This window comes from Syngnathoides biaculeatus, chromosome 15 (assembly GCF_019802595.1).
Source record: "Syngnathoides biaculeatus isolate LvHL_M chromosome 15, ASM1980259v1, whole genome shotgun sequence".
Lineage (NCBI taxonomy): Eukaryota > Metazoa > Chordata > Actinopteri > Syngnathiformes > Syngnathidae > Syngnathoides > Syngnathoides biaculeatus.
The window spans coordinates 17213010-17240737 of record NC_084654.1 but is presented as its reverse complement, the minus strand read 5'-3'; the positions used below and the strand labels follow the sequence as shown (position 1 = coordinate 17240737).

The 27728-nt window shown below is 46.1% G+C and overlaps 2 protein-coding genes across 4 annotated transcripts in view; one reads left to right on the top strand and one right to left on the bottom strand.

Moving 5' to 3' along the window:
* Positions 1-7118: 7118 nt before the first annotated feature.
* Positions 7119-8762, top strand: chrm5a (cholinergic receptor, muscarinic 5a). Its single transcript, XM_061844014.1, has one exon. The coding sequence runs from the start codon at positions 7185-7187 to the stop codon at positions 8760-8762; it is 1578 nt and encodes a 525-aa protein (XP_061699998.1). The 5' UTR covers positions 7119-7184.
* A 1019-nt stretch (positions 8763-9781) lies between these two features.
* The window catches only part of zgc:194887 (uncharacterized protein LOC571819 homolog), a 41754-nt gene continuing 23807 nt past the window's right edge, over positions 9782-27728 (bottom strand). For 2 of the 3 annotated variants that reach the window (XM_061843876.1, XM_061843874.1), the window contains exons 3-12: positions 16778-16884; positions 16650-16687; positions 16315-16558; positions 16126-16241; positions 15129-15179; positions 14967-15056; positions 14790-14894; positions 14543-14636; positions 13576-13690; positions 9782-10983 (exon numbers count right to left, since the gene is read on the bottom strand). In XM_061843876.1, coding sequence (XP_061699860.1) covers positions 10298-10983; positions 13576-13690; positions 14543-14636; positions 14790-14894; positions 14967-15056; positions 15129-15179; positions 16126-16241; positions 16315-16558; positions 16650-16687; positions 16778-16855 — 1617 coding nt within the window. In that variant the 5' untranslated portion in view covers positions 16856-16884 and the 3' untranslated portion in view covers positions 9782-10297. Of the gene's footprint in view, positions 10984-13575; positions 13691-14542; positions 14637-14789; positions 14895-14966; positions 15057-15128; positions 15180-16125; positions 16242-16314; positions 16559-16649; positions 16688-16777; positions 16885-24335; positions 24490-27728 lie in introns of all 3 variants that reach the window. The other variant, XM_061843875.1, reaches the window with a different exon arrangement.

Here is a 27728-nt window from a genome sequence, read left to right as displayed (position 1 = left end):
CTATACGATAAGAATGTGACATAAACCGCAAATACTCTAAAGTATGCAAATGTTTGACAAATGTCATTTTTATCAAACGCGTGCAGACTTATTTTAATAACCACCCCATGATTTGAAATGAATCATTTGTTTGAAAAATGAGCGCAAAAAGCCCCCGCCCTCCGCTTTTGTGTTTAAATGACAAAACAAATGAGGATTAAGCAATCACGCCTGATTTGAAGTCCGGTCGGTCTAAACGGATCATTTGTGATGTTTTGAATTGAAAAAGCACATTTTTGGTCCTATCGCAAATTTCCATTAACATTTTTTTTTTCAAACTATAAAAGAGGAATTTACCTTCAAGGGCACATTGAATCTCTTCTATTATGCTGACTAACGTAAATGTTTACTAGAAGTAGAAAGAGATACAACATAGACAATAACTACAGTATAAGTGCTTGACTTCTGCATTTTTTTTTTTTTTAATAAAATCACGCATGCATTAATTGGACACTCCAAATTGCCCCGAGGTGTGATTGTGAGTGCGGCAGTTTGTCTCCATGTGCCCTGCGATTGGCTGGCGACCAGTTCAGCGTGTACCCCGCCTCCTGCCCGTTGACAGCTGGGTTAGGCTCCAGCGCTCCCCGCGACCCTGGTGAGGATAAGCGGCAAACAGAGAATGGATGGATGGATGGAAAAGCACGCAAGCAGGGAGGTTATTCATATATGCATGTTGTGAGGCAGGAACAGAAGAGCCAGAGGCGCAAACACGACCAGAACATATTTAGACTCATATTTAAAAAGTGAGTCAGAGCACATTGTTATTTCAATGATGCTACACGAAGAAAAGTTTCCAGTTGACGTACAAATGAACTAAATATTTGCTATTTAAATATTTCCCCGGGGCGGTTTGCCAATGCCACGTCCGCGTGCATTTCGTACTGTACTACATCCACGACTACAGTAGGCGGCTACTTGGGCAAAAAGCTGCCATTTTCTTTTCTTTGAATCCAGAGACAGAGTAGACGGAAACGACAGTTGCCGAATGACCATCACGCACATACCAGCTCGCTGCCCCCGCCCCCCCCCCCAAAAAAAAATAGGCCCAATGATGTTGTGATCATTATCAGAGTTACTCAAAGTACTTTAACACTGTTTCCTCATCCGCCTCCTGATGACGCAGCATCACTAATAACATTTCAGCCAAAACAATTCAACATTCATTTTAACCACTCACGGTCATATATTATTTATCCTCTGCAGGGAGCTGAGTGGTCTACATTCCATAGGCGTCCATGTTCCGTTTGTCTTATACCGCCTCCAGGTGGCCACGGGTGGGAGTATCACACTGGCCATTCATTTAATTAATAGAGTGACAAAAAGTGATTAATTCATTTTATCCATCCATTTTCTTTGCCGCTTATCCTCACGAGGGTCACAGGTAGTGCCTTGGCCTATCCCAACCGTCAACGGGCAGGAGGCGGGGGACACCCTGAACTGGTTTCCAGCCAATCGCAGGGCACATGGAGACAAACAGCCGCACTCACAATCACACCGAGGGGCAATTTAGGGTGTCCAATTAATGTCGCATGTTTTTGGGATGTGGGAGGAAACCGGAGTGCCTGGAGAAAACCCACGCAGGCACGGGGAGAACATGCAAACTCCACACAGGTGGGGCCGGAATCGAACCTGGGTCCTCAGAACTGTGAGGCCAACGCTTTACCAGCTGATCCACCGTGCCGTCTAATTCAATTTAATTGTATTCAATTATGTTATTATTTAATGTGCTTCTGAAGTACAATATCATTGTGTGCTAAAAACAAAAGAAAAACTTTATGGCTGTTGTTTTTGGAAGGAGGCTAAACGAAGTCCTGGCGTTTCCATTCATATCAATTTGGGAAGAGAATTTGACATAAAAGTGATTTGAGCGTGAAGTGTGGTCGTGGAACGAATTGAAGTCGTATGACCAAAAAAAAACAGTTCACGTTACCATGGCGTGAATGAATTAACCCTTAAACAAGCAAACGTACTCATATAATACCTCCTTTGCCGTGTACTCGCTGCAGTTGAGTAACGAAATGCGCACCGGCCGCTCTTGGCCGAGCCACACGAGTTCCAGATTGCGTGCCGGTGTGCCCCCTACGTCGAAACCTTCATGTTTCTCCTCCAGTGCGCGGGGCGCGTTTCTCAGGTGCTGCAGTGCATCGTCACATGTGGGCACAAGTATTCAGCATGGGTCAGCGGGCTGGCTGCGCAATGCAACAGAACCACTGTGCCAAATACCTCCGGGCTGCTTTGTGTGTCACACACACATTCGACTCCCCCCCCCTCCCCCTTTTTAATCTCTTCTTCTGCATCTCTCATCTTCTGACCTCCCTCGCGCAAATGCTAAACATATGCAATTCGCGCTCCTATTTGTTGTGGCCCGGCCCAAATGTACTAAAGGCTTTTTATTAAAGGGGAAATCCAGTGGTTTGCATCAACTGTGTATCCAATCGATCATGTAATATCTGCCCTATTTTGACAATGTAATGTTAAATCCTCACTCATTTAATAATGTTTTGAGAAGAATTTGATCAACAATTATGAATTTTCAGGGGCACTGCCATTTTCGCAAGTCACACGGCCTACGTGCGCGGATGCGAGGTGTACTGTGCCGCAACAAAGGCTCAATCACACGGGACACCATTTATACCCGGCGCCGATTTCTCGGATTTATCCTCATCTGATGAAGAAATAGCAGTATCGGTTGATCGGGAAGACGGAGGAATACTTCCATACAGATTTGAACCTGTGGCTGTAACTAATATTGAATATTCAGATGGATCTTTGGGCAGAATGATGCTGGAGTGTGACTACTCGGAGGCCTACAAGTGCGTAAACAAAGGCCCGCAGATGGTTCTTCGGGCGGGAATGACGCAGAGCTCCGGCGGTGGGCGCGAGCCAAGCCATTAGCCCCGGACGCTAAAGCTAGGCTAAAGGCCTCTGCTGCCAACGAAGCTCGGCTAAAGGCCTCCGCCACTGCCGAAGGCGGGCCGCATGCTCCGGCAGCGGGCCGCGAGCTGAACTTCAACGTCTAGGGAGGCCGTTAGCCGAGTACGGTACACGTCACATCCGCGCACGTAGGTCATGTGACTCGCGACAATGGCAGCGCCCCAGAAAATTCGTAATCGTCGATAAAAATCTTCTCAAAACACGATTAAATGAAAGACAATTTAACATCACAAAATAGAGTACATATTACATGACTTATTGGATACACTGCTCATGCGAACCACTGGATTTCCCCGTTAAGCACGGCGTCCCAGTGCAGGAAAGAAGCAATGAGATGACCGCAGGAGATGCGGAATTCTATCACTTGAGCTCGACTTTGAAGGAAACTTAAGCATTACTTATACATATGAGGCTAATGCAATATTTACGTCGATACTGCCAGGATGTCACGAGGATGAAACGCGTTCTCTTTGCGTGGCCGAGACCAACGATTCGCCGCGGAATCGTAATCTAAATATGCGCCGTTTTGCCGCTTTTGTGAAGATCACACAACTGCACGGTAACCGGGTCAGTGAAAAGGATGTATCAAAAAGGTAATTACATTCATATGACAATTAAACATGTATTGAGGGGGGAAAAAATACGTCTTTGACGGAAAAATGGAAGTAAATCTTATTTCAACATAAGCACAAGAGGTGCTGCAGTAGGGCAAGTGGAAAATAAGAAATAAAACAAAAAGAAATCCCCATTCAAGTAGTTGCTTTTGATCATGAAAAAAAACCCCGTGTATGATATTTCCTAATTACTTTTCACCCGCCTTCAACTTTACTTTTCATTGTTGAAGCACTCTTTCAATTTAAAACTCTCGTCTTGCTTTTTCACAGGGGGTTAGGGACCAGGCCCCATGGTGGATAGCAAAAAAAAAAAAAAAAAGAAAAAAAGCACACCAAGGAACCCCCAACCGCCCCGCCCGTCGACCCCCCCCCCCGAATTAAAAAAATAATCCTTCCTGCGTGATATGTCCTTGCTCGGCAACAAGCGCCCATCGCCTGCAGCCACGAAGCGGGTCTTTGCAGCCGCTGGTCATATTCCTCCAATGAGGATGCAGGGAATGGGATTTTTGATCATTGGAATATGCAAGGAGGAAGCTCATCATCACCACACATGGCTGTGCTGTAAATCATTCATTCACAAGTCGAAGGGGAGGCGACCCAATCCCCAGAACGAGGACAAATTGAGTCAGCAGCTGCAGGAACCGACGCCGCTTTCACTCAAATCAAAGCCCGCTAGCTGAATCGTACGAGCGGATGGTTGGCGCGATATGTGTGGCTAATGACGCTGTAATTACAGACGGCGGCGTGAACGGTGACAGGGCGCCCATCTGAACTGGCACGAGTAGCGTGCGCCCCGATCGCGTCCCGCCCACGTGAAAACTCACTTGAGCTCCAATCGGCAAGTTTCACAGAGTTCGCGGCGCAAATTTATTTTGCCAATTACATCAGCTGCATAAAACCACGCAGAAACAATCCCCTCAAAAGTCGTTATCGCTAATTATACTCCTTCATATGCAATTACCACGGACTGCATTTCAGTACAGTACGTCGTTTGTTCTAGCAGCAGTGTGTGGGATTATGTGCACATAAATCACATCATTTAGTCATATTATTGCATTGAAGTATACTTATTGTGAGCACATTACTTTTTTTTAAAAAAATGTCTTATTTCATCAGCGTAACGACGGGGCTTTACCTTCGTGTTGTGATGTATGTCGTCATCCTGGGGCAAATTTAACTGCAGATGGATTATTTCCCATTTCCAATATGATTTGTTTATGGAAACCCAGACATGACTTGGGGAATAAAAAGTTATAAATTGCGGTCACAGCATTGTATACTTTTAGGCTACATTCTTCTACTTGTTATACATTCCATTATTTAGCATTTGGATCAAAAGCGGCACCACGGCGAGGCTGCTGTAGAGCGTTGGCTTCAAAGTTCGGAGGACCGGGGTTCAATCCTGGCCCCGCCTGTGAGGAGTTTGCATGTTCTCCCTGTTCCCGTGTGGGTTTTCTCCTGGTTCTCTTGTTTCCTCCCGCATCCCCAAAGCATGCAACATTGATTGGACACTCTAAATTGTCTCGGGCGGCACACTGACTCATCTAGAAAACATTGTCTTCAAAGTTCTGAGGTCCCGGGTTCAATCCCAGCCCCGCCTGTGTGGAGTTTGCATGTTCTCCCCGTGCCTGCGTGGGTTTTCTCCGGGCACTCCGGTTTCCTTCCACATTCCGAAAACATGCAACATTAATTGGGCACTCTAAAAATTGCCCCTAGGTGTGATTGTGGGTGCGACTGTTTGTCTCTATGTGGCAAACGATTGGCTGGCGACCAGTTCAGGGTGTACCCCGCCTCCTGCCCGTTGACAGCTGGGATAGGCTCCAGCCCTGCCCGCAACCCTTGTGAGGATAAGCGGCAAAGAAAATGGATGGATGGATGGATGGATAATTTGCCCCTAGGTGTGATTATGAGTGCGACTGTTGCCTCCACATGCCCTGCGATTGGCTGGGAACCAGTACAGGGTGTACCCCATCTCCTGCCCATCAACAACTGGGCTGGGCTCCAGCATGCTCTACAACCCTTGTGAGGATAGGGTGCAAAGAAAATGGATGGATGGATGGATGGATAAATTGCTCCAAGGTGTGATTGTGATTGCGACCGTTGTCTACCTCCAAGTGCCCTGCGATTGGCTGACAACCAGTTCAGGGTGTACCCCGCCTGCTGCCTGTCGACAACTGGGCTGGGCTGCAGAATGCTCCACAACCCTTGTGAGGATAGGTTGCAAAGAAAATGGATGGATGGATGGATGGATGGATAAGTTGCTCCAAGGTGTGACTGTGATTGCGACCGTTGTCTACCTCCAAGTGCCCTGCGATTGGCTGACAACCAGTTCAGGGTGTACCCCGCTTTCTGCCCAATGACAGCTGGGGTCTGGCGACTCTAGTGAGGATAAGCAGCTCAGAAAATTGACCAAAACCTTGCCCAATTGTGATCCTGTCTAGCTTTAAAAGACGAGGCCCCACCCGGCGAGTGACGTGGGAGTCATCGAATGCTCCTGTGAAGAAAAATGATCCGTGCGATGCTTCAGAGCGGCCATTTTGCTTTTGTAATCGAATTTTTCGAGTTAATCCATGAATCATTTCAGCCCCAATATTACTTGTACCCAAAACAAGACCCAATTATGAAAAAGAAAACTGATGTCGTGGGGGAAAAAAATTGCTCGTGTAACATCGTCGCTCAATAAGTAAATACATTCTACGTTCACCCGAGGGCGTAAAAGCAAGGGGTTACTGCAATGGGCCCCGTCTAATGATGAGCGATTGGAGTGATGTGATGTGAAATGTTGTACAACAAGGTGAGGTCCAATCCAATTCCTGCCGGAGGACCCCCCCTGGAGATGGGAATGTTATTTGTGTGAGCCTCGGGCTGCTGCTGGAGCTGTCAAACGAATACGGATGCATGAGGAAGTCATTTGTCAAAGGGAGGAAGGTTTTGCTAAAACGTTGCAACGGGACACGTTTTCCCAAATAGAGTTAAGCTTTTCTACTGGATTACTTTTATTTTCAGGGTTGATTTTTTCTTTTTTTTTTTTTTGCTCTGGAAAATACATCATGTTACATCTCGGAAGGTAACACTAGCAATGTTACATTGCATTCATGAAAATATTATATTTAGTTTTCGGGTCCAGTCGAAGCAGATGCGTGAGAGCCCGCGGGTGCGAGCTAAAGGTTCCCCTCAATGGGATCACTGGCACAAAAATAAAAATAATCTTATGGCCAGGAGCGGAAGCGATTCGGTCTTTGTAGGCTCACATATGAAAATTCAATCGGCTCATGAGCAAAATATGACTTCTTGAAGGTCACATGGAGCGCAGAACATCTTTTTTTCGTGCTGCACGTGTCACCCGTGACAAATGCAAAAGTCGGTGAAAGGTTCCGTGCTGCCATCTGCTGGTGGAAGAGGTGATGTGCTTTTGGTGTGAGAAATGTAGTTTTTTTCGTTTTTTTTTTTAAATCTGGGTCTACATTTGTCATTTTTGCAATTTCCCATGTTTCCCTTCATTGATGGTTTTCATGACATCAACGGAGCGTCACCTAAATTAAGGATCTTTTTTTTTATACAGGAAATGTCACATTCAAAGTGTTGCATGATGGTGGGATGCAACTGAAGCGCACGACCATGGAAGCGAAGCGTGTACTAAATGCCACGGTTAACAGCAGCACAATGGACGTCCAACTGGTCACGCACAGTCTCTGGGAGGTGGTCACCATAGCGACCGTGTCGGCCATTGTCAGCCTCGTCACCATCGTGGGGAACGTCCTGGTGATGGTCTCCTTTAAAGTCAACAGCCAACTGAAGACGGTGAACAATTACTACCTGCTGAGTCTGGCGGCTGCGGACCTCATCATCGGTGTCTTCTCCATGAACCTGTACACCTCCTACATCCTGATGGGTTACTGGGCCTTGGGGAACCTGTCCTGCGACCTGTGGTTGGCCGTGGACTACGTGGCCAGCAACGCCTCGGTCATGAACCTGCTGGTGATCAGTTTCGACAGGTACTTCTCCATCAGCAGGCCTCTCACCTACAGAGCCAAGCGGACTCCGAAGCGGGCCGGCGTCATGATAGGCTTGGCCTGGCTGGTCTCCCTCGCTTTGTGGGCGCCGCCCATCCTATGCTGGCAATACTTTGTGGGGAAAAGAACTGTCCCCGAGAGACAATGCCAGATTCAGTTTTTCTCCGAGCCCATTATAACATTCGGAACAGCTATTGCAGCGTTTTATATCCCCGTGTCGGTCATGACCATCCTCTACTGTCGGATCTACAGAGAGACGGAAAAACGGACCAAGGATTTAGCAGAGCTTCAGGGAGTCAACCAGTCCACGCAGCGTGACGTCACCCATCCTCCGATTATCCGATCGTGTTTTAGCTGTAAACTGAGGTCTGCGTCACAAGACCGCACTCAAGCCTCCTGGTCGTCCTCGAGCAGGAGCCACGTTGCCAGGTCCACCGCTTCCACCAACGAGGAGTGGTCTAAAGGTGGTCAGCTGACCACCTACAACAGCTACGCCTCCTCTGAAGATGAAGACAGGTCCGTGTCTCCGGGGGCCTCGCAGCCCTCCGAGAACCAGGTTTGCGAGAGCGGCAGGGGCACGGCGGGCAGCGAGCGCGAACAGCTGAGCAGCTACGACGAGGACAGTTTCTTCCAAACGATCCCCAAAAGCAACTCCCAGAGGAGTAGCAAGTGCGTGTCGTACAAGTTCAAACCCGCAGCCCAAGACACTCTGGCGCCACACCAGAGCAAAAACGGCGACTCTAAAAGAACGTTCTCTTCGGCAGAGTCCGTGAGCGCTCCGGCCGCCTCTTCATCATCTAAGGATGTCACGCTGAAGAACCACATGACAAAGAGGAAGAGGATGGTCCTGATTAAAGAGAGGAAAGCTGCTCAGACGCTGAGCGCCATATTGCTGGCCTTCATCCTAACGTGGACGCCGTACAACATCATGGTGCTGATTTCCACCTTCTGCTCGGATTGCATCCCTCTCTCCCTGTGGCACCTCGGCTACTGGCTGTGCTACGTCAACAGCACCGTCAACCCCATGTGCTACGCCCTCTGCAACAAGACTTTCCAAAAGACCTTCCGCACGCTTTTACTCTGCCAGTGGAAGAAGAAGCGGATTGAGGAGAAACTCTACTGGTACGGACAAAACCAAATGGTTGGAACCAAACTTACTTGAACTATTTTAGACGGTTTAAATAGGCATCAAAGTAGATTTTCTATGCCAGGCGGACTAGCTGTCATTTCAGAAGTCGGAGAGACTTAACTTTTCCGTCTAAAGAATTATCCTTTTACATTCAACTGCTCCTCTGCGTAGTGGCCAACAAAGTACATTACCAAACTGCCAAATCCTGGTTGAGGTAAAACAATAAATAAGTGGGCAAAAAGTGAAATGTCCGATGGCAACACTGAAGACAAAATTTCATTTATGTCTCGGTAGATTCTCAGTCGTCTGCAAAGTCTGAATCAGAGCAAACTGGACTGTTCTTGCTCGTTGACGACTCCATGCCCACAATTTTAGAACAGAACAAGTATGTATGCAAGCCTTCCACGTCAATATGGAGATTTGACTTCAATAGCCGTCAATGGCAGTGAACGTTGAAATGTTTTGAACAGTCCATTTTCCTCGATTCAACTTTTGAGAGCAAAAATTCAGGACTTCATTGCTGCCGGCACACAAAATGGAAACGTGAAATGGAATTTATCATCACTCTAAATTGTCCCTAGGTGTGATTGTGAGTGCATCTGTTTGTCTCAATGTGCCCTGCGATTGGCTGGCAACCAGTTCAGGGTGTACCCCGCCTCCCGCCCGTTGACAGCTGGGATAGGCTCCAGCACACCCCGCGACCCTTGTGAGGATAAGCGGTGAAGAAAATTGGATGGATGAATTTATCATACAGCACTGACATACCTGTATGCCTTTTGTGAATACCGTCATCTTCACAAACTTGCAATTTCCAAATTATTTTTGAAAAATCCCATAACAAAGCTGATATTTTCTCTCTTTTGGAAAGATGATTTCAAACCAGGAATTTTAATGTGTGAAGTTCAAATGTTGTGAGTTTGTGTACAAGTGAAACAAAGATGGTTGTGTTTTATATTTTGAATGGTTCTCTTTGTTGAAAATGTTTCTGTCTTAAAAAAACAACACCAACAACAACAAACGTGTTCATGCATTTTCAAATGAATGCCAATTTCCTGCACAACTTTTAATTTAACGTCGATTGTTTTTCTTTGATATCAGAAGTGGTAAGTAGCAAAGTACAACCCTACTTAAGGAGGTTTTTCAGGTATGCGTCCTTATTTTTGAGAGGCTTCATAAAGATACTTTTGCAAGGGAACACAACGTGCAGGACTGAATCATCCCCGCGATTCCCGACAGTACGGCTCCCTTTTTTTTTTTTAGATCAAAAGACTCATTAAGATGTGTTTGTTGTTCCGGTTGAGTTGAGTGCACCACGTGCGTCACATGCATTAAATTCCCTCTCGAGGGTCCGGATTGCCTGAAGTGGATTTCGAAATGTATGACGTTGGTTGCACTTAAGATAGTGTAACGCAAATATAAGACTAAACTGAGACGGAAAGGTTTGAAACGAAGAGAGAGCAAGTGTAACAAGTCCTTGAAAAGAAAGAAAAAGTTTTGCTTTGGTTCCTTTTGAAGTACAGAGTGCGAGTACTTTTGCCAAGTCAGCTGGTTGCGGAGAAAAAGCAACCTCATAGCTCGTCCTTTCCGCAATGAACGTTTTTCACAGAGTCTGACGGCTTCACCATCATCCAGGCGTACTTGCACAGCCGCTCCTTGTTGCAGTCCTTCTGCCAGTAGATGACATTTCTGCGGTTCAGATTGGCGCCGGCGCAGGCGTCGTACCACCAACCTCCGCCGGCCACCCCCTGGAACTCCAGCTCGGCGCAGTTCTGGAAGTAGTTATCGTTGTCTCTGTCCTTGGTGGTGAATTTCTGGTTGTCGTGCAGGTAGTTGTCGGTGTCCCGCGTGAGGGCGTCCACGGCCGTGCCCCGGAACAACCCGAGCCTCAGCCGGTACGCCGACGATTCATCCTCCACCAGGAACGGGTCGTACTCTCCCGTCTTTGTGACGGCGTCCCAGTCCACTAGTTTTACTCCCAGTTTGAAGCGCGGCGGGCCTCGGCTGAGCTGGTGAAGGTATTCGTTCCCGAGCCAGTGATCCCCGGTGACATCTCCGAAACCGCGCTTGTAGTCGGCCCACTGGCGGTCGAAATTGACGCTGCTGTTGACGGTGATGTGCTGCACGATGGTCCACCCTCCCTCCCGCATGGCGCAGTACGCCACAACGGGGGCGTCCCCCGGCTGGATCAGGTAGACGCCATCTCTGGCGTGACCCGAAGAGCTCGTCAGCATTTCGTGACAATCTCTTGGTAGCACTGTGAGGGGGACAAGCGCAGCAGTTCATTTCAGGGGCTTCATGCCACTCCAATTCGACATCTGACCTCTGAGAATAAAAACCATTAATTTGCTCCGTAAAGATTTGGAAAAAAAAAAACATTTCTTGCTTAATTTTGTGTACAGTAATGCCTCTCTCCTTCACAGATCACCTGTCGCTGAATCAGTCCATTGCATTTTTTTTTCCAACCCTCACCAAAAAATCCAGACTTCTTACATTAGGTACTATATTTACATTTACATTATCGATATAACGCGGATTGATACCAGGCACATGCCCAGCGCAACATGTGGAACAATGAAGCCAAAAAAAAAAAAAAAAAAAAACATTTGATTGGTTGCCGGCGCAAAATCGAACAATGAGAGTGGCAACTTCCCTTTTCCTTCCCATTTCCTTGTTGTGCACATCTTATCCATGCTGTTGACCAGTTGCATATGTACTGCATCTTAGTTTTGTGTTTGTGATAGCTTTTTTTTTTCAAGCGATAGCATTTTTTGATTATGTATTCGCAATACTGTACCACCTTAGAATTGTGGTCCAGCAAAAGCTTCCTCCGAGAGGTGGTAACGCCGCGGGGGAGTTCTACTTTGCTGTTTTTCATATTTCACAGCGGGTTCTGGTCACAATTAACCTAAAAAAAAACGAGGGATTACTGTATATCTTGACTACTTTGTTTATGTAGGCGGCATGGTGGAGCAACTGGTAAAGCGTTGGCCTCACAGTTTTGTGGTCCTCGGTTCAATCCCGGACCCGCCTGTGTGGAGTTCACATGTTTTCCACGTGCCTGCGTGGGTTTCCTCCGGGCACTCTGGTTTCCTCCCACATTCCGAAAAATGCAACATTAATTGGACACTCTAAATTGCCTCTAGGTGTGATTGTGAGTGCGGCAGTTGTCTGTCTCTGTGTGCCCTGCAATTGGCTGCCAAACAGTTCAGGGTGTACCCTGCCTCCTGCCCGTTGACAGCTGGGTTAGGCTCCAGCACTCCCCGCGACCCTTGTGAGGAAAAGCAGCGAAGAAAATGAATGGATGGATGGATGGATGGATGGATGGATGGATGGATGGATGGATGGATGGATGGAAGTTCTAAAATACTTTCATGACCGGGATGTGATCTTAATCCTGTTCAAACAAGTGTTGTCCTATAGCTACAGTAATATGAAGTCACTAACGACCCTCGTGAGGATCAGCGGTGAAGAAAATGGATGGATGGGTTATGACCACTTACGTAGTACAATGAAAGCCAATACTCTCATAATCTGTTTTAACAGATAATAATGCTCAGTTTTGAGTGACAATCTCATTCAAATTGTTTGTTGGTCAAACACAAATATCCTTTAAAAAATATAATTGTATAAATGTATACTGTATGTACTGTATATACTGTATACATACACACTAAACAAAAGACTGCTTTTGTGTAAAATATTCCCACATTACCAAATAAAAGGTTAAATAATGGCACCGTGGTTGGGAATCACATTCATAAAATAAGGGGATGACGCATTTCTCTCATTATTAGATGATTCCATTGTTAATGGGCCAGTTTTTTTTTTTTATTTCACAATTCTGCTGACACGGCGATGATACAAATGGTTGTCTCCAGTGATGGCATGAGGTCTTTTGGCAAAAAAAAAACAAAATCCCACAGCGAAACCTTGAACATTTGCCACATCATTACAACAATTTGTTTGTATTGCTTTCACCAAGACACACAAATTATGTAACAGGAAAATCATGAGTCACTCATCATTTCGGCTCCGAGTGTGGAATTTGTCCATCGCACGTATCAGAATCCATCTCAGATAAAGACAAATCCATTTCAAAGTAATCACTGGTGTGTCATACAAATTGCACACACATGCTCACGATCAAATATGGAAACAATACGTTTCCTCCACGTACCGTAATTTCTGGCCTACAAGCCGCGACTTTTTTAACACGGTTTCAACCCAGCGGTTTATGCGGTGATGCGACTAATTTGTGCATTTTTTTCTAACGGCCGCAAGGCGGCACTCGAGCGGAAAAGGTAAGAATGAGACCGGTGGAATAGATGTGCTGAGGAAGTGACTTTTACCGGCCCTGTTAGCTCTGCGCGAGTGCTGTGTTGGCGTGTTGCTGCTGTGTTACTCGCGTGTCTCAGTGATATTTACCGGTAAGTTTTATTTTAACTACCTGAACCCTGTTAGCGTTATTGCTAGCTTTAGCTTGGCGCTAGGGTTAGTGCTAGTTTTAGCTCGGTGCTAGTATTAGCACCACCCTGGCGCTGCGCTAGCGTTAAACTCTTTCTGTGTACCGTCTTTCTTAGTAAATATATCGTGTTTGAATTTGGGTTTCAATGTGGGCACTTGCGGCTTTTACACAGTTGCGACGTATGTATGTACCAAATGGTATTTCCTTTACAAATGTACTCGGTGTGGCTTATAACCACGTGCACTCTGTAGGCTGGAATTACGGTATTTCTATTCTTTTTACCTCTGTATAATTCAAAGAAAAGTTTTGTTGTAATCTTTAGAAAAACTTCTTGACGTTGAGGCTAGCATGGGCTACTAACTTGAACAAAACACAATGTACCTCTCATTCCAAGGTTCATGACTTCATTGCGCCGATCGGACGGGAGCAGATGGAGGTTCTCTGCTTGGAGATGCTCCACGTCGACTCCAAATAGACTCAGCAAGAGCAGCAGCGCCTGCCGCATCAGCCACACATGAAATATCATCATTGTCATCATCCTCCTGCAGACAGAGATACATTGCATCAAGCTGAAGTCAATAAAAAAGTCGCTCAACCCCACCCCCCCGCCCCCGCCCCCGACCCCGAAAAAACTCCTACCTTCTCCAGAGTCACCGCACTAACAACAATTCAGCAAATCTTCTCCCACGCTGCCGCTTCAATCAAGCACAAATAAAAAGTGCACATGCAAAAAAGTCCCGGCCCGTCCCTTTCAATCTCGGGTGGACTTCGGCCTCGACCTCAAATCACGACGGCAGACGCCGAGCCCCCCACCCCACCCTTCCGCTTATCTACGTCAAGTTAGATAAAGCCACACGTTGAGTGCTGAGATGAGTCAGCTCATGCGTCTCGCCGACTGCGCTCCCGTCAAGAGGTCAGGAGGCCGAAGTCCAGATCAGGTCGGATTCCTTAAGGTTCAGCTCCTGATAACTGACGGCTCCGCTTGAGCCCGTTGAAGGTGAAACGCCAAATTAATCAGACCTGACCTCCATGTTGGAACAAAAAATGTAAACAGTCCATTTAATGTTCACGACTCAAAATACAAACACATCCTGCACAGAAACATTTCTTGTCGGATTTGATAACGACAGAATCATAAATCTGATTGTGTTTAGGAATACATGAGACCACTGCCCATTTTCAGAAGCTCAAGGGATGGATTTGTACTTTGGAAGTTCATTTTCTGGCTCTTCATGGATGGAAAGTAAGTTGAGAGAGGAAGGAATCAATCACCTGGTGGGAAAATGAGGATTATCAGGAAAACATTCTGGTTTTCAGACTGCGTAATGGTCCACCGTGCGCCTTTGACCTTTGCCGTGTCTCCGGCAGCTCCAGGAAAAGACTTCAGTTCTGGCTCTTGGTGCCACAACTCCAGCAACTGCTGATTAAACACGGGGAAGTTTCTGCAATAGATAAAAATATAAGCTGAATAAAAGTGTAAAGTGTGATTGATCTGGCTTCTAGTTTCAGGAACTAATTGGACCACTAATGCTAAAATGTTGACCGATTAGCTTTTTAGATAACACGTATACAAAAATAAGTGTAAAAACAGATACTTATCCAAAGAAGAATCGGTCGATCCAGTGCAGCCGCTCGCCGTGAGCTGTCCCCACCACCGTTTCAAAACGGAACTGATCCACATTAAACCGACAGTGACATATCTGCATGGCCGAATGACAAAACGCGTGGACTTGAATCGGTTTCGTGCAGCTGGAAGCATGCTGAAAACTCACTTTTCGTAAGGACTGGTGAGGAGCTGCTGAACCAACGGGAACAGGTCCACGCAACAGCCGATGGTGATGTTGGGTGCGTCCTCATCCACACTACGCAAAATATTACGCTCAACTAACACTTCCTCACTCACATTAGTCAAAGTCTTCTGGTTCCAAGCTTACCGTTGACTTATTAGTGGGAGCATGTCGACAAAGACACTGGCATCTTGGATTCTGTGTAACGGAAATGAAGTGACAATGTGTAGGTGAGGAATCAGCCCAGGACTACACGACAGGACTTGGTCAATGACCTGAAAAGAGCTAGGACCACCGTTTCCAAGGTGACTCTTGGTAATACATTAAGACGTAGAAGAAGATGATGAGTTCCATCCCAAGAACACCATCCCTACTGTGAAGCATGGGGGTGTTAGCATCATGCTTTGGGGGTGCTTTTCTGCACATGGGACAGGACGACTTCACTATATTAAGGATAGGATGACCGCGGTCATGTATTGTGAGATTTTGGGGGAACAACCTCTTTCCCTCAGTCAGAGCATTGAAGGTGGGTCGTGACTGAGTCTTTCAATATGACAATGACCCGAAGGACACAGCCAGAAAAACCAAAGATTGGCTCCGTAAGAAGCATATCAAGTTTCCGGCGTGGTCTTGTCAATCTCTAGACCTAAACCCAACAAAAAAATCTTTGGAGGGACCTGAAACTCCGAGTTTCTCAGTGACAGTCCAGAAATGTGTCTGAGCTAGAGAAGATCTGTGTGGAGGAGTGTGTCAAAATCCCACCTGCAGTGTGTGCAAACCTGGTGAACAAGTAATTGCAAACAAAGGCGACTGTACCAAATATTAACCTTGTTTTTCTCAGGTGTTCAAATACTTATTTGCAGCTGTATCACACAAATAAAATGTGAAAAAAAAATCATACATTGTGCTTCTTGGATTTTTCTTTTTAGATTATCGCTCTCACAGTGGACTTGCACCTACGATGAAAACTTCAGAACCCTCCATGATTTCTAAGTGGGAGAAGTTGCAATATAGAAGGGTGTTCAAATACTTCTTTTCTTCAGTTTGTGTATGCAAATGATTTACTCCCGTTTAAAAAGGTAAACATCCAAACACTTTAGGACGGCCTCGCTTTCATGCCAGGTGGTTCCGCTACGTCGCTTACCTCAGGAAGTACGTGATCAACTCTCCAAAATGTCTCCTCCACAGTGTTGAGGCCAATTTGAGTCTCAGGTTTCTTCCGAGGAGCACCTCAGTTATTGCGCTGTGATCCCTTGTGAGCTGAAAAAATAAAGAATGATTATAATGATTCCAAATATTTGACAGCGACATATATTTACTTTATGTTTCTGACCTCATCAAGTTTCAAGAGCTCATCCTGTTGGGAAGTCGTCCTCCTCGCATCGTGGTTCCTGTTTGCGTCCATGTCGATCAGGTGCTGCCGCGCATCCTGTGCACCGGTCACCTGGTGGCCTTTCTTGGCCGCATCGTGTGCCTTGCCCGGGCCTTGGGGCTTCTTCCGAGCCGCCACCAAGCGGCGCGTCTTCCTCTTCGACGACAAGACTCGCTTGACTCTGCCCGGATTGTTGCCGGGGCGACTGTGGGACACACACACACACAAACGGGAGACGGGAACTATTCAAAGAATCTGTCAACAGTGTGACACGCTGCCCTCGCTGTGCTCGTTACCTCTTTTTGTTGATCTCTTCTTTCTTACCACAATCTGCCTGTGAAAATGAAAAGAAATATTAGTATTGTTCTGAATAGCAGAATGACACACAGCACTCGAGAAAGGACAGAATCCAGATCGGAGCCACCTTGTTTCTGCCTCCGGACTGCGAAGACTCAATCTCCAAAGTCGCTTCACCAGCTACGTCTTCCAATTTGGAATCCATTATTTGCGTCCGCAATTTGAGAGCTCGCTCTGTGAAAAAAAAATACAGAGAAGGCCAAAATTATTCGTACACCAGACCAAAGGAACTCAAAATAATAATGGATATTTCACGGCTTTGACACGCACAAGATTCTCTCTTCCTAATATCACATATTTAAATAAGAGATTGACCACTAAAGACTACCGACAAGCAAATTTCCTTCAACACGTAGTACTTTAAACCCCACTCTGGTGACAGATGAGATCAGCTGACCCGTCCCGTTCCCAAAAGGCATTCCGCTATTTATTTTCGTTGGGTGTGAAGGCCCTCCGGCGCGGCTAAGCCCGACATCGTTAGCGGTGTATTTTTGCGAAACGACGCTATACGCGGTGAAAGGTGAGACTCGGGGGGTCACGTCGCCGCAAACGTCTCGGGAATAAAATAACATTCGAAAGCCTCAAATATCAAGTCCCAGTCGTGCGTACGCTCAGCGGAAAACCCTGCAGATGCCATTTGTGATTTTGAGAGGGCTTCATTTTAATATCGTTTTTCTTCAAATAAGCTGTATTGACGCAAATGCAGGGAGACTTTTATACCTATGCATAAGCCTTTAAAGGTCCACTGTCATGAAATGCATGATTTTTTTCGTATGTTATTAATGAAAACAAAAAAAAAAGCAGCCGGAATGTACCCGTTTTTTCACCACACAGAATGATTTTGACCTATATGGCTTTTTGTCACTCCCGCCATGAAAATCCTCTCGAGGGATTTGTTTTCGACAAGAAACAGGAAGTGATGTACAGGGCAGTAGCGCACTCAGGCGGGCTTGTCTGTTTATACTAGTTTTACCTGCGGGAATGTCGCTCTTTGTTCCTTCGTGCTAGCCAAAATGCCGGCTCGTTGTATTACTGGATATTGCTCGATGGATTCGCTCTTTATACTTTTCCAATAGACCAGTTGTGACGGTCTGAGCGCTCCCAGTGCGGAAAGGTCTTCTTCAGGTTAATCCGCATGTATTGTTTGTTATTTATCAACTGGAAAGCACGTTCCAGCATTGAAGAAGAATCAGCAGAAGATTGTTCGGGCTCAGTCATAAAGGCACATTTGGTGTCATATCACCCGAACAATCCTCTCTTAATTCTCTCAATGCTGGAACTTGCTTTCCAATTGATAAATAACAAATAATAACTAGCAATACGTTTGCATTTGTTCATGTATTCCGTCATTCGCTGTCTTCGGCTTTGTGAGACGTCCATAGCGAAATGCACGAGGAGCGAAAATGAACACGCGGAAGCGGAGTGAAAAGGAACATGCGGAAGAAGCATGGATGGGGAAGTTTCAGACTGGCACGGAAGTAGAAAAATGCAAAAAATTAAAAAAATTCCATGTGTATATGCATTAATCCCAAGGGGACTTTTCAGCACGGGGGAGCTCTCAGACCGTCTCACTGGTTCGTTGTGAAAAATGGATTGCACAGGTGCAAAGGACGATTGATTCGTGGGTTCCAAATGACAGGTAGGTGTGTATAGAGCTATAAAAAAAAAAAAGTTTGGGGGGGGGGCGACGTAATCAGCCTCAGGGGTGCTAAATGTGTCGATGTGCACATCGGACGGCTTCGGCGTTGGGCTCGGCGGGGATGACTTCCACGTCTGCCCCGTTGCGAAGGTGGTTTGGCCGCGTGCGGGAGGAGAAATGAGCTCCCCCCCCCAGCATGGGTCCTCCTGAGCACGCTACATACTGTCAGGGAGTTTGTTGTTAGTTAGGAGTGATGGCATATCATCAAAATATGGTTCAAAATGAAAGGGGCAATATTGCCCCGGTCATTTCACTCGATTGTTTCTTCGAAAAGAGCTTCCGTCTCAAATCGGCTTCGGAAAAATACAAAAATCTCTGTTGTTCCTCTGCGATTGTCCCGGTGTGACGTCATCAACAGACTTTGCAGGCAATATGGCGACCACTCGGATGTCGAATGAGACTTCCGCAACTTCCGCTCATATTTATTTTTTTCGTATAGACATTGAAGTGAATAATGTTATATGTATTTTTCATTACAATATCTATTTGAGAATGTTTATAGGTATGATACTTGAGCTTTAAAGACACTTGTCAAATGGACAGTTCATTTGTTCTTTTCGCTCATATTTTTGCTTTGATTTGATTCGTTAATATATTTAATAGTGGCACCACGGTGGCCTCGCCGTGCGCATTATGTGACTTTACGAAGAAGCCGCTAACAGTAGTCTCTTGTTCTTGGCACCGCGTCCTGACGCGAAGAAAACTCTCCCCGCATTACATAACGAACGTCGAACTCCTTCATCCCGCCATGTGTGTTTTGTTCTGCCATGTGTGTTTAAAGTCCCCCAAAAGTAGCGGGTCCTCTGTTTTTCCTTCCTTGCCCTGCATTGTGCCCGCTCTCTCGTGTATCGCCGCACTTCTTTTTCCAAACTTTAAGCCTCACGGGTAAATTTCAACAGGACTGACCACAGAATGTCGCAGTCAGCATTCCTGCAGGATGAGAGCAGCCGGTCCAGGAGAATTTGCGAAGGCCCCGATCAAGACGCTCTTTGTTCACCGGGTTTAATCGGTCAAAGAATGGCAAGTCACCGTCGTCGGGCGAAACAAGGTCCTGCGATTCGAGTGATTTACGCCAGCATCAGGATTAAGGGGGCATTTCTGGGAACCCCGAAGCCCATCGGGTCAAGAAAGGGAAGAAGTGACGTGGAGGGAATGTTGACGATTGAACTCGTCCGCATTGAAAGTGACATCCAGCAGATTTGTATATTTTCAAATTATTCAAGGAGAAAAAAAAAACACAGGGGAACACGTGATTGGGTACAGAACTTCCAAAGAATGGATTTCAGTACACAAATATACTGCACATTGATTACAGAGAAACTTTTCCGACTCGCTGTGTGATTATCCCTTGATGAGCTTACATGTTATTTGTTTGGATTTGGAGCAATTTCATTGATTAGCCCATCCATCTATCCATCCATTTTCTTATCCGCTTATCCTCACGAGGGTCGGGGGGAGTGCTGGAGCCTATCCCAGCTGTCAACGGGCAGGAGGTGGGGTAACACCCTGAACTGGTTTCCAGCCAATCGCAGGGCACACAGAGACAAACAGCCGCACTCACAATCACACCGAGGGGCACTTTAGAGTTTCCAATTAATGTTGCGTGTTTTTTGGGATGCGGGAGGAAACCGGAGTGCCCACCCGGAGAAAACCCACGCAGGCATGGTGAGAACATGCAAACTCCACACAGGCGGGGCCAGGATCGGGATCGAACCCGGGTCCTCAGAACTGTGAGGGCAATGCTTTACCAGCTGAGACAACGTGCCGCCGACATCAATTCTCCATTCCTCCATTTTCTTTACCGCTCATCCTCATGAGGCACTTTAAAACTACATACATGGCACTCTTCATCCTTTTTTTTAATCGCACTTTTAAACCACCAGAGGGCGGTATGAACCCATGTGAAAACAGACGTTCATGATCACAGTCCCAAGTTGGCTGTGCACTTCAAGACCACCACGGGGAGCAAACCTGTACATATGCATTACTTGGCTTGGACTGATGTTAAATAATATTAACAATTCCATCGTTTGCATTGACCCTTTAGAGGCTTTGGCTCGTAATCCTGGCCCAATTGGACCTTTTAGCCTTGCATCCAGTTCCAAACAAAACCAAAATACGCTCATTTTGTACAAGTACAATCAAGTTTGTGTACTGTACACTGAGACAGTCACAGCTCATGTTTGAAATGGATTTTAAGATCCAACATTGTTATTGTATTCTTCTGCAATTAGGTTATGCTCGACTTGTATTTCAAATGCGGTCGGCCCGAAAGTGTAATATCAATAAAAATTAGGCTGAGTTGAGTTTGTGTGCGCACAGAAGTCAAACAGACTGAATTTAAGAGGGTTTACTCTTGACACGTACCCAAAATGCGCACCTAACAAAACCAGCGCTATTCCTGCAACGGAACAACGAAAAACAAACATCCATTTATTCACGTCCGACAGACTCATGACACATTTAGAAAACGATCTGGAGTCAAGAATTTGAAATAAACCACCACAACTGGGTCACACTTTTGCAAAGTCAAAAGTGATCGGGAAGAAATTAGTTGTGGACGGAAAAATGAACAGGCTATAAAGCTTAAGCGAGTCATAAATCGGGCTTGAAAAAATACCTTGTAAATCCCTCAAGATGAACATTACTTGATTATGATTATTGGTTATGGCGTTTCAACTCGCCACCTGCTTCCCCACGGAAACAACCTGACTTATTTGCAACGGTTTGTCATTTTCCCTTGTTTTTTGTACTTTTATATTTCCTGTTTTCAGGTCTCCAACTCATTTTCAGATCACTCTCGCACCGCGCGGCCGTTCATCACGGCGAGTGCTTCCATTTCGTCTCAATCTTACGTAACTTTACCGTAAAACGATGCGCTCCATCAGCAACTGATGAGCCGCGCAAAAAAACGAAGAACTGAAAACCGCAAAGCGCAAGCTAAACGGGAATCGGCGAGAGCTTTCCATAAAATATCTCCAGGTGTGATTTTTTTTTTTTTTTTTTTTTTTGGGACGTTTATATCTGATTCCATTTTGCACATCCTTTGGCATTTAAAGGACATAAAGCCCCGGGGGCCCCCGCAAAGAACATCTGTATTTAGTCCGTATCATCATAGCTAATGGTGGAACCTCAACGGGAGGAACTCGACGTTAGCGTCCTTGAGCAACTGCAAGATTTCAAACGGTTGGAAACGGGTGGATTTAAAGGCCGCCTTTGTTGAAGCGTCCGAGTTTGAAATATATCAAACTCAGCTGCGTAGCCTCTTATGACTCACGTCAACTTCACCCCGGGCTCCCCCACGGTGCCCTACTTTTTGCAAAATGTGGCTTCAGTCATCGACCGCAATGGCAGCAACAGCAGTAAACTGGGATCGTGCTGCTCGCCTCTGAAAAACCGAAGGGTGTTGTCAAGGAATGTCGTCGATTCCCACTCCTTTCATTTGGGGGTGCAGATGACGGCCTGGTTATAGTAGACTCGGGCGAGAGTAGAGGCACCGACTTTAAAGCAGATGTTTCTACCGCAGATTAATAGTCATGATACTGAGAGATGTAATGTATATTTTCATAGATCCCCGACTCCATACCGCGCCAGAATTACAAATAAGAGAGATGTTGAAAATAATCTTCGTGATGAAAGCAAACCACAAATGAGTTAGTTGAGATCACCAGCATTTATTGTGTGGTCAACATTTTTGTCCTTAAAGGGGAAATCCACTGGTTTGCATGAACAATATATGCAATAGGTCATGTAATATGTACTCTATTTTGACAATGTGATGTTAAATCCTCTGTATTTGGAGAAGAATTTTATCAACATTTACGAATTTTCAGGGGCGCTGCCATTTTTAGGAGTCACGTGACCTACGTGCGTGGATGTGACGTGTTACATGCCGTTCCAAACGCTCGATTACATGGGACACCATTCGCGCCCAGCGCTGATTTCTCGGATTTATCCTCATCTGATGAAGAAATAGCAGTATCGGTTGATCGGGAAGACGGAGGAATACTTCCATACGCAGCCATGAGCGGCACAGCCGTGAGCTCCCTCCCCGAGCCCCGGAGCTGTGCCGCTCACGGCTGTGTATGGAAGTATTCCTCCGTCTGCCCGATCAACCGAGCCGTGAGCTCGCTCCCCGAGCCCTGGAGCTCGCTCCCCGGGATGCCTGTGTATGGAGCGGCTCTTCTTGTAAGTATTCCTCCATCTTCCCGATCAACGGAGCTGCCATGCCGTTCACGGCTGTGTATGGAAGTATTCCTCAGTCTTCATGATCAACCGATACTGCTAGTTCTTCATCAGATGAGGATAAATACGAGAAATCAGCTTCTTCTTCTTTTCCTTTCGGCTTTTCCGGTTAGGGGGCGCCATAGTGTGTCTTCTTAGATGAACGCATATTTGTTTGGCACAGTTTTACACCGGATGCCCTTCCTGACGCAACCCCTCCGCATCTAGCTGGCGAGAGAAGCTTACAGGAGCTGGTATACCCAGGCGGTCTCCCATCAAGTACTAACCAGGGACAAACCCGCTTAGTTTCCGAGATCTGACGAGATCGGGCGTTCTCGGGGCAGCGTGGCCGTAAGCAAATCCGAGAAATCATTAATGACGTCCCATGTAATCGAGCCTTTGTTGCGGCACGTAACACGTCACATCCGCGCACGTAGGTCACGTGACTCACGAAAATGGCAGCGCCCCTGAAAATTCATAATTGTCGATAAAAATCTTTTCAAAACACTATTAAATGAGACAAGATTTAACATCACATTATTAAAATAGAGTACATATTTCATGACCTATTGGATACATTGCTCATGCAAACCACTGGATTTCCCCTTTAAAACAGCGTGACACCCCCCTTCCCAAAAAAAAAAAAATCACAGATGAGATTCTTCTGAAGATGTAACTTTGTTTATTATGGGTTGAACTGACCCCATTTGACTAATTCTACATTACTATTTAAAGCTTGAATCAACGACATTGCAATTCACGTGTTTTGGGCATCTTATCGTACATCGATTTACTGACTGTATCTCTTTCTCATTATATCTTCATTTCAGGGGACGAAAAACAACAGTCTCCGGTGCAAAAAAAAAAGATTACGGTCTCCTTGCGCTGTGCCGAAAAACACATCAAAGATGTCATGAATGAATTGACTGTAATGTGCTGAAAGTACACGTCAACTCCAAAAAGATTTGGTCAGTTACCCGCTATTGTTCACACGATCATTTCAACAGAATGAGGGCCGACGCCTTTTCTGATTTTTACTTGACAGCTGACGACAACCAAGTAAGATGGCAAGAAGAGGAGTGCGGTGAACTTTGACCCTTCAATCGGTGGAATGAGACAAAGGAGCTTTACATCTGCACGGGTGACTCACTACCACCTACAGGAGTGCTTCTCCCAGACAGGAAGATGTCTGCCTGTCAAGTCCAGGACAGCTGCCCACTCCTTGGTCCCAGTCACTAAACAGTCACAGACCTACTGGCCCCGAGCCCGGCCGCCATCTGCGCTGTTCGCAACGCAAGGGAAGGAACATGAGCAAGGCAGCCCCGCAAACTCTGAAAACTGCCTCGCTTCATATGCACGAGACACTCGTTCCCATTCAAGGTTTTGGATAAACACGCCGAGAAGCAAAGAAAGGCCCGAGTGGGACCTGCCATGATAACGTCGTGCCTCTTGTCTCAAACGGATAAAATTATGCCAGATTGAAGAGTATGAAATTTGAAAAAAAAGCATTTATAGTGTAATGCAAGTTTAATAACTTTTGTGGCTCCTACAATGTGTACGAATTTTATCGCCCTGGGACACTTTGGATTCATAGTTGTCTGCTCTGAAGATTTTCTTTTTACATTTTTTTTGTTCTTCGTTGGTACTTGCGTTATATGACGTTTCATCTGACAAAGCGCTCTTTAAACATTATCTCATTTACCTGGAGGTTAAAGCGAAGCCTGCCCGTGGCGCTCGTCTTACTTTCAGCACGTGACGTCTGCGGATCATTTGAACGCGGAGCCGCAGCTGGTGTGCGCACATCGTCGGCCTCTCCCGACTTCGGGCAGGATCTTCTCTTCAAGCGTAATGAGTGGCTGAAGAAAGATTTGCTGGGTAAACATTTCTATTCATTAAAAGCTGGGGGGGCTGAGGCAATCCGGGACCTCGAGGGCCACAATTCATTTTAAGAGGCCTTATACATAATGCATAAAAAATGTATTGATAGATAAATGTTACATTACATTTATTATGTTTTCCATGATGTTTAATGCAATAATTCATTTTCATTTTTAAATTTGTATAATGTTGGCCCCACACTCGACCGGTTAAAACATCCGCCTCACAGTTCGGTGATCTATCAGTCCGTTTTCTGAGCCGCTGATCCTCACAGGGGTCACGGGGAGTGCTGGAGCATATCCCAGCTATCTTCAGGAAGGAGGCGGAATATCACCCTGAACTGGTTGCCAGCCAATCACAGCAGTTCAGAGGTCATGTGTTCAAATCTAGGTTCTGGCCTGCCTGTGTGGAGTATGGATCTTCTCCCTGTTACTACTCCTCCCCCCGTTCTCCGGAGAGATTTAATGCATCACATTGTTTACCTAACAAATTTCTGTATTGCGTTGCACTATTTACATCCATCCATTTTCTATGCCGCTTATCCTCACGAGGGTCAACGGGCAGGAGGCGGGGTACACCCTGAATTGGTTGCCTGACAATTGCAGGGGACACCGACACAAACAGCCACACTCACAATCACACCTCGGGCAATTTAGAGTGTCCAATTAATGTTGCATGTTTTTGGGATGTGGGAGTAAACCAGAATGCCCGGAAGAAACCCACGCAGGCACGAGGAGAACATGCGAACTCCACACAGGTGGGTCCGGGATTGAACCCGAGACCTCAGAACTGTGAGGCCAACGCTTTAACAACACCATACTGACCCAAAATTGAAATGTTACCAATTAATTGGGTTTCACGGTGACTCAGCTGGAAAGCGTTGGCCTGACAGTTCTGAGTTCTGATCCCGGACCCGCGGCTGTTTGTCTCCATGTGCCCTGCGATTGGCTGGTGACCAGTTCAGGGTGTACCCCGCCTCCTGCCCGTTGACAGCTGACATAGGCTCCAGCACCCCCCGCGACCCTTGTGAGGATAAAGCGGCTAAGAAAATGGATGCATGGACTAATAAATTGAAAATAAATTAAAATTTCAAATAACATTGCAATTGTTACATGATAATGTAAATGCCCGGTGGACCGGTTTAAAGAAAGGAGGGGCCATATGTGGCCCTCGGACCATGCTTTGCTCACTCCCAATCTGACGTGTATTGGCCTGACTTTTGTGCCGCTGCAGGGCTTTTCCGACAGAGACCAATCCATTCACGCTATCATGGTGGTTTCCACGGCATATCTTGGGTCAACCAGGGACACGATCGTTCAGGTTTTATAGCGATGGGAGATGCGGGCCTAAGTTCTCAAGCAGCTGCGTGTGCCACTGATGTGTGTTTAGGTGAAGAAAGTTGCACGCTCGGGCAGACTGATGTCCTTGACGGCCGAGAAAAAAAAAAAAAGAGCGGCGTTCAATTCAAAAAGCAGGACTTTGGCCTGGCTGACATTCCATTTCCAAATGTTTTTCTTGGATTCTGTTTCTCAGACTGTTTGTTGAGTTTAATTATTTAACTGCGGTGACATTTTAAAAGTTTTGACTGCTCTAATTAGGCGTAGAAGGAAGTGAGACGTAATTGACGAAGCATTTCTAAGAGTTTATAAGTGTTGTATTTTAAATGCAGTTGTACTTAAGTCAGACTATTCTCAAATATTTTTTCCAGGTGTGAATTTGGAGCTACGGTGTCCATTCGGGAGTTTGTGGCTTGTCTAAAGTGACAATCCTGCTTTCTAAATCTACAGAAGTCTCATTCATTAGTCTTGGATCAATCCAAGAGACAAGCGATGTTTTTCACGTGAAGCGGACGTTTGGCGCAAAGAGCCAGCTGCCCACGAATCCCACCACAGCTCGAGTGTGCATTTTTATAGACTGCTGCGAGGACTTTGATCGCAGCATCACCATTAGCAGATTTCAAATTGTATTGTATTCTACACAGGCCTCTCTGTTGATATCCCACTGTCTGATGTGGTAGCGCCGACAGCGCCTTTCATGCTTTGTCACCCGACCGCAGGATGAGTCAGTGGCGGATCAAAAACCGAGCTGTGGCAAGACTCGACGTACTCTGCGAATGTCACACATGGCGTTGCGGAAAGTGTTCGAGGGACACTCGTAGCTCCTAATCACCTGGAGGTTTTAGGTCACAGCTTCGGGCAAGTGGTCAAGGCCGCTAAATTTGACTTGGAGCAGGCACGTCTCGAGTGAAAAGACGGATTGGAAGGCCCAATTCTAATGTGTAACGTGTAAATCTGCATCGAGACTAGTACCTCGACCTCCCTAAAATCGTGACGGAGGTGCGCAAAGTTGGACCGATGCCAACGGGAATCTGCACCTCGTTTGGACCTCAAATTTTGGTTTGCAAACCATCGAAGACTCGGAAAGTGGAAATCTCCTAAGTGGACGCTTGCAACTTTTCAGTTTGCTTGAAGAAGTTGCGATATCACCAAAACATTTCGAGATAGATCTGATGAAAAAGTTCAACAAGACGGTGGAGTAGCTGGAAAGCATTTGCCTCATAGTTCTGAGGACCTGGGTTCAATTCCTCCCTGTGTGGAGTTTGCATGTTCCTCCCATCCCTGCGTGGGTTTTCTCTGGGCACGTCGGTTAAATCCCACATCCCAAAAACATGCGACATTAATTGGACACTCTAAATTGCCCCAAGGTGTGATTTTGAGTGCAGCTGTTTGTCTCGATGTGCCCTGCGATTGGCTGGCAACCAGTTCAGGGTGTAACTCCGCCTCCTGCCTGTTGACACCTGGGATAGACTTAATTGTGAGGATAAGCGTCTCATAAAATGGATAAATGGGTGAAGTTAAACATGAAATTAGTTGATCAAATAAATGAAATGTCAGGCAGCCACCGAGAAGAGATTTTGAGAATGGCTGCTAGGAATAATGGGAACAATGTAGTGAAATACGAGTGAAATACGCAGGCCCCAATCCAAACACCCGCCTAAGTAACTAAATACAATTTCTCGACTGTTTATAAAGGGTTAAACTATTTTTTTTTTCAAGAGTAAAACTCTGGGAATTCACTTAGGCCGATCAGGTTCACTTTCTGTCACTCCATTAAAACGGGCCTTTTCTTTAACCCTATCAGGATATCGGAAACTTCTGAGTGGCAAAAACAAACAGGCAAATGGAAATCTCCGCCTCCGCCAAAGTTCTTATGTAAC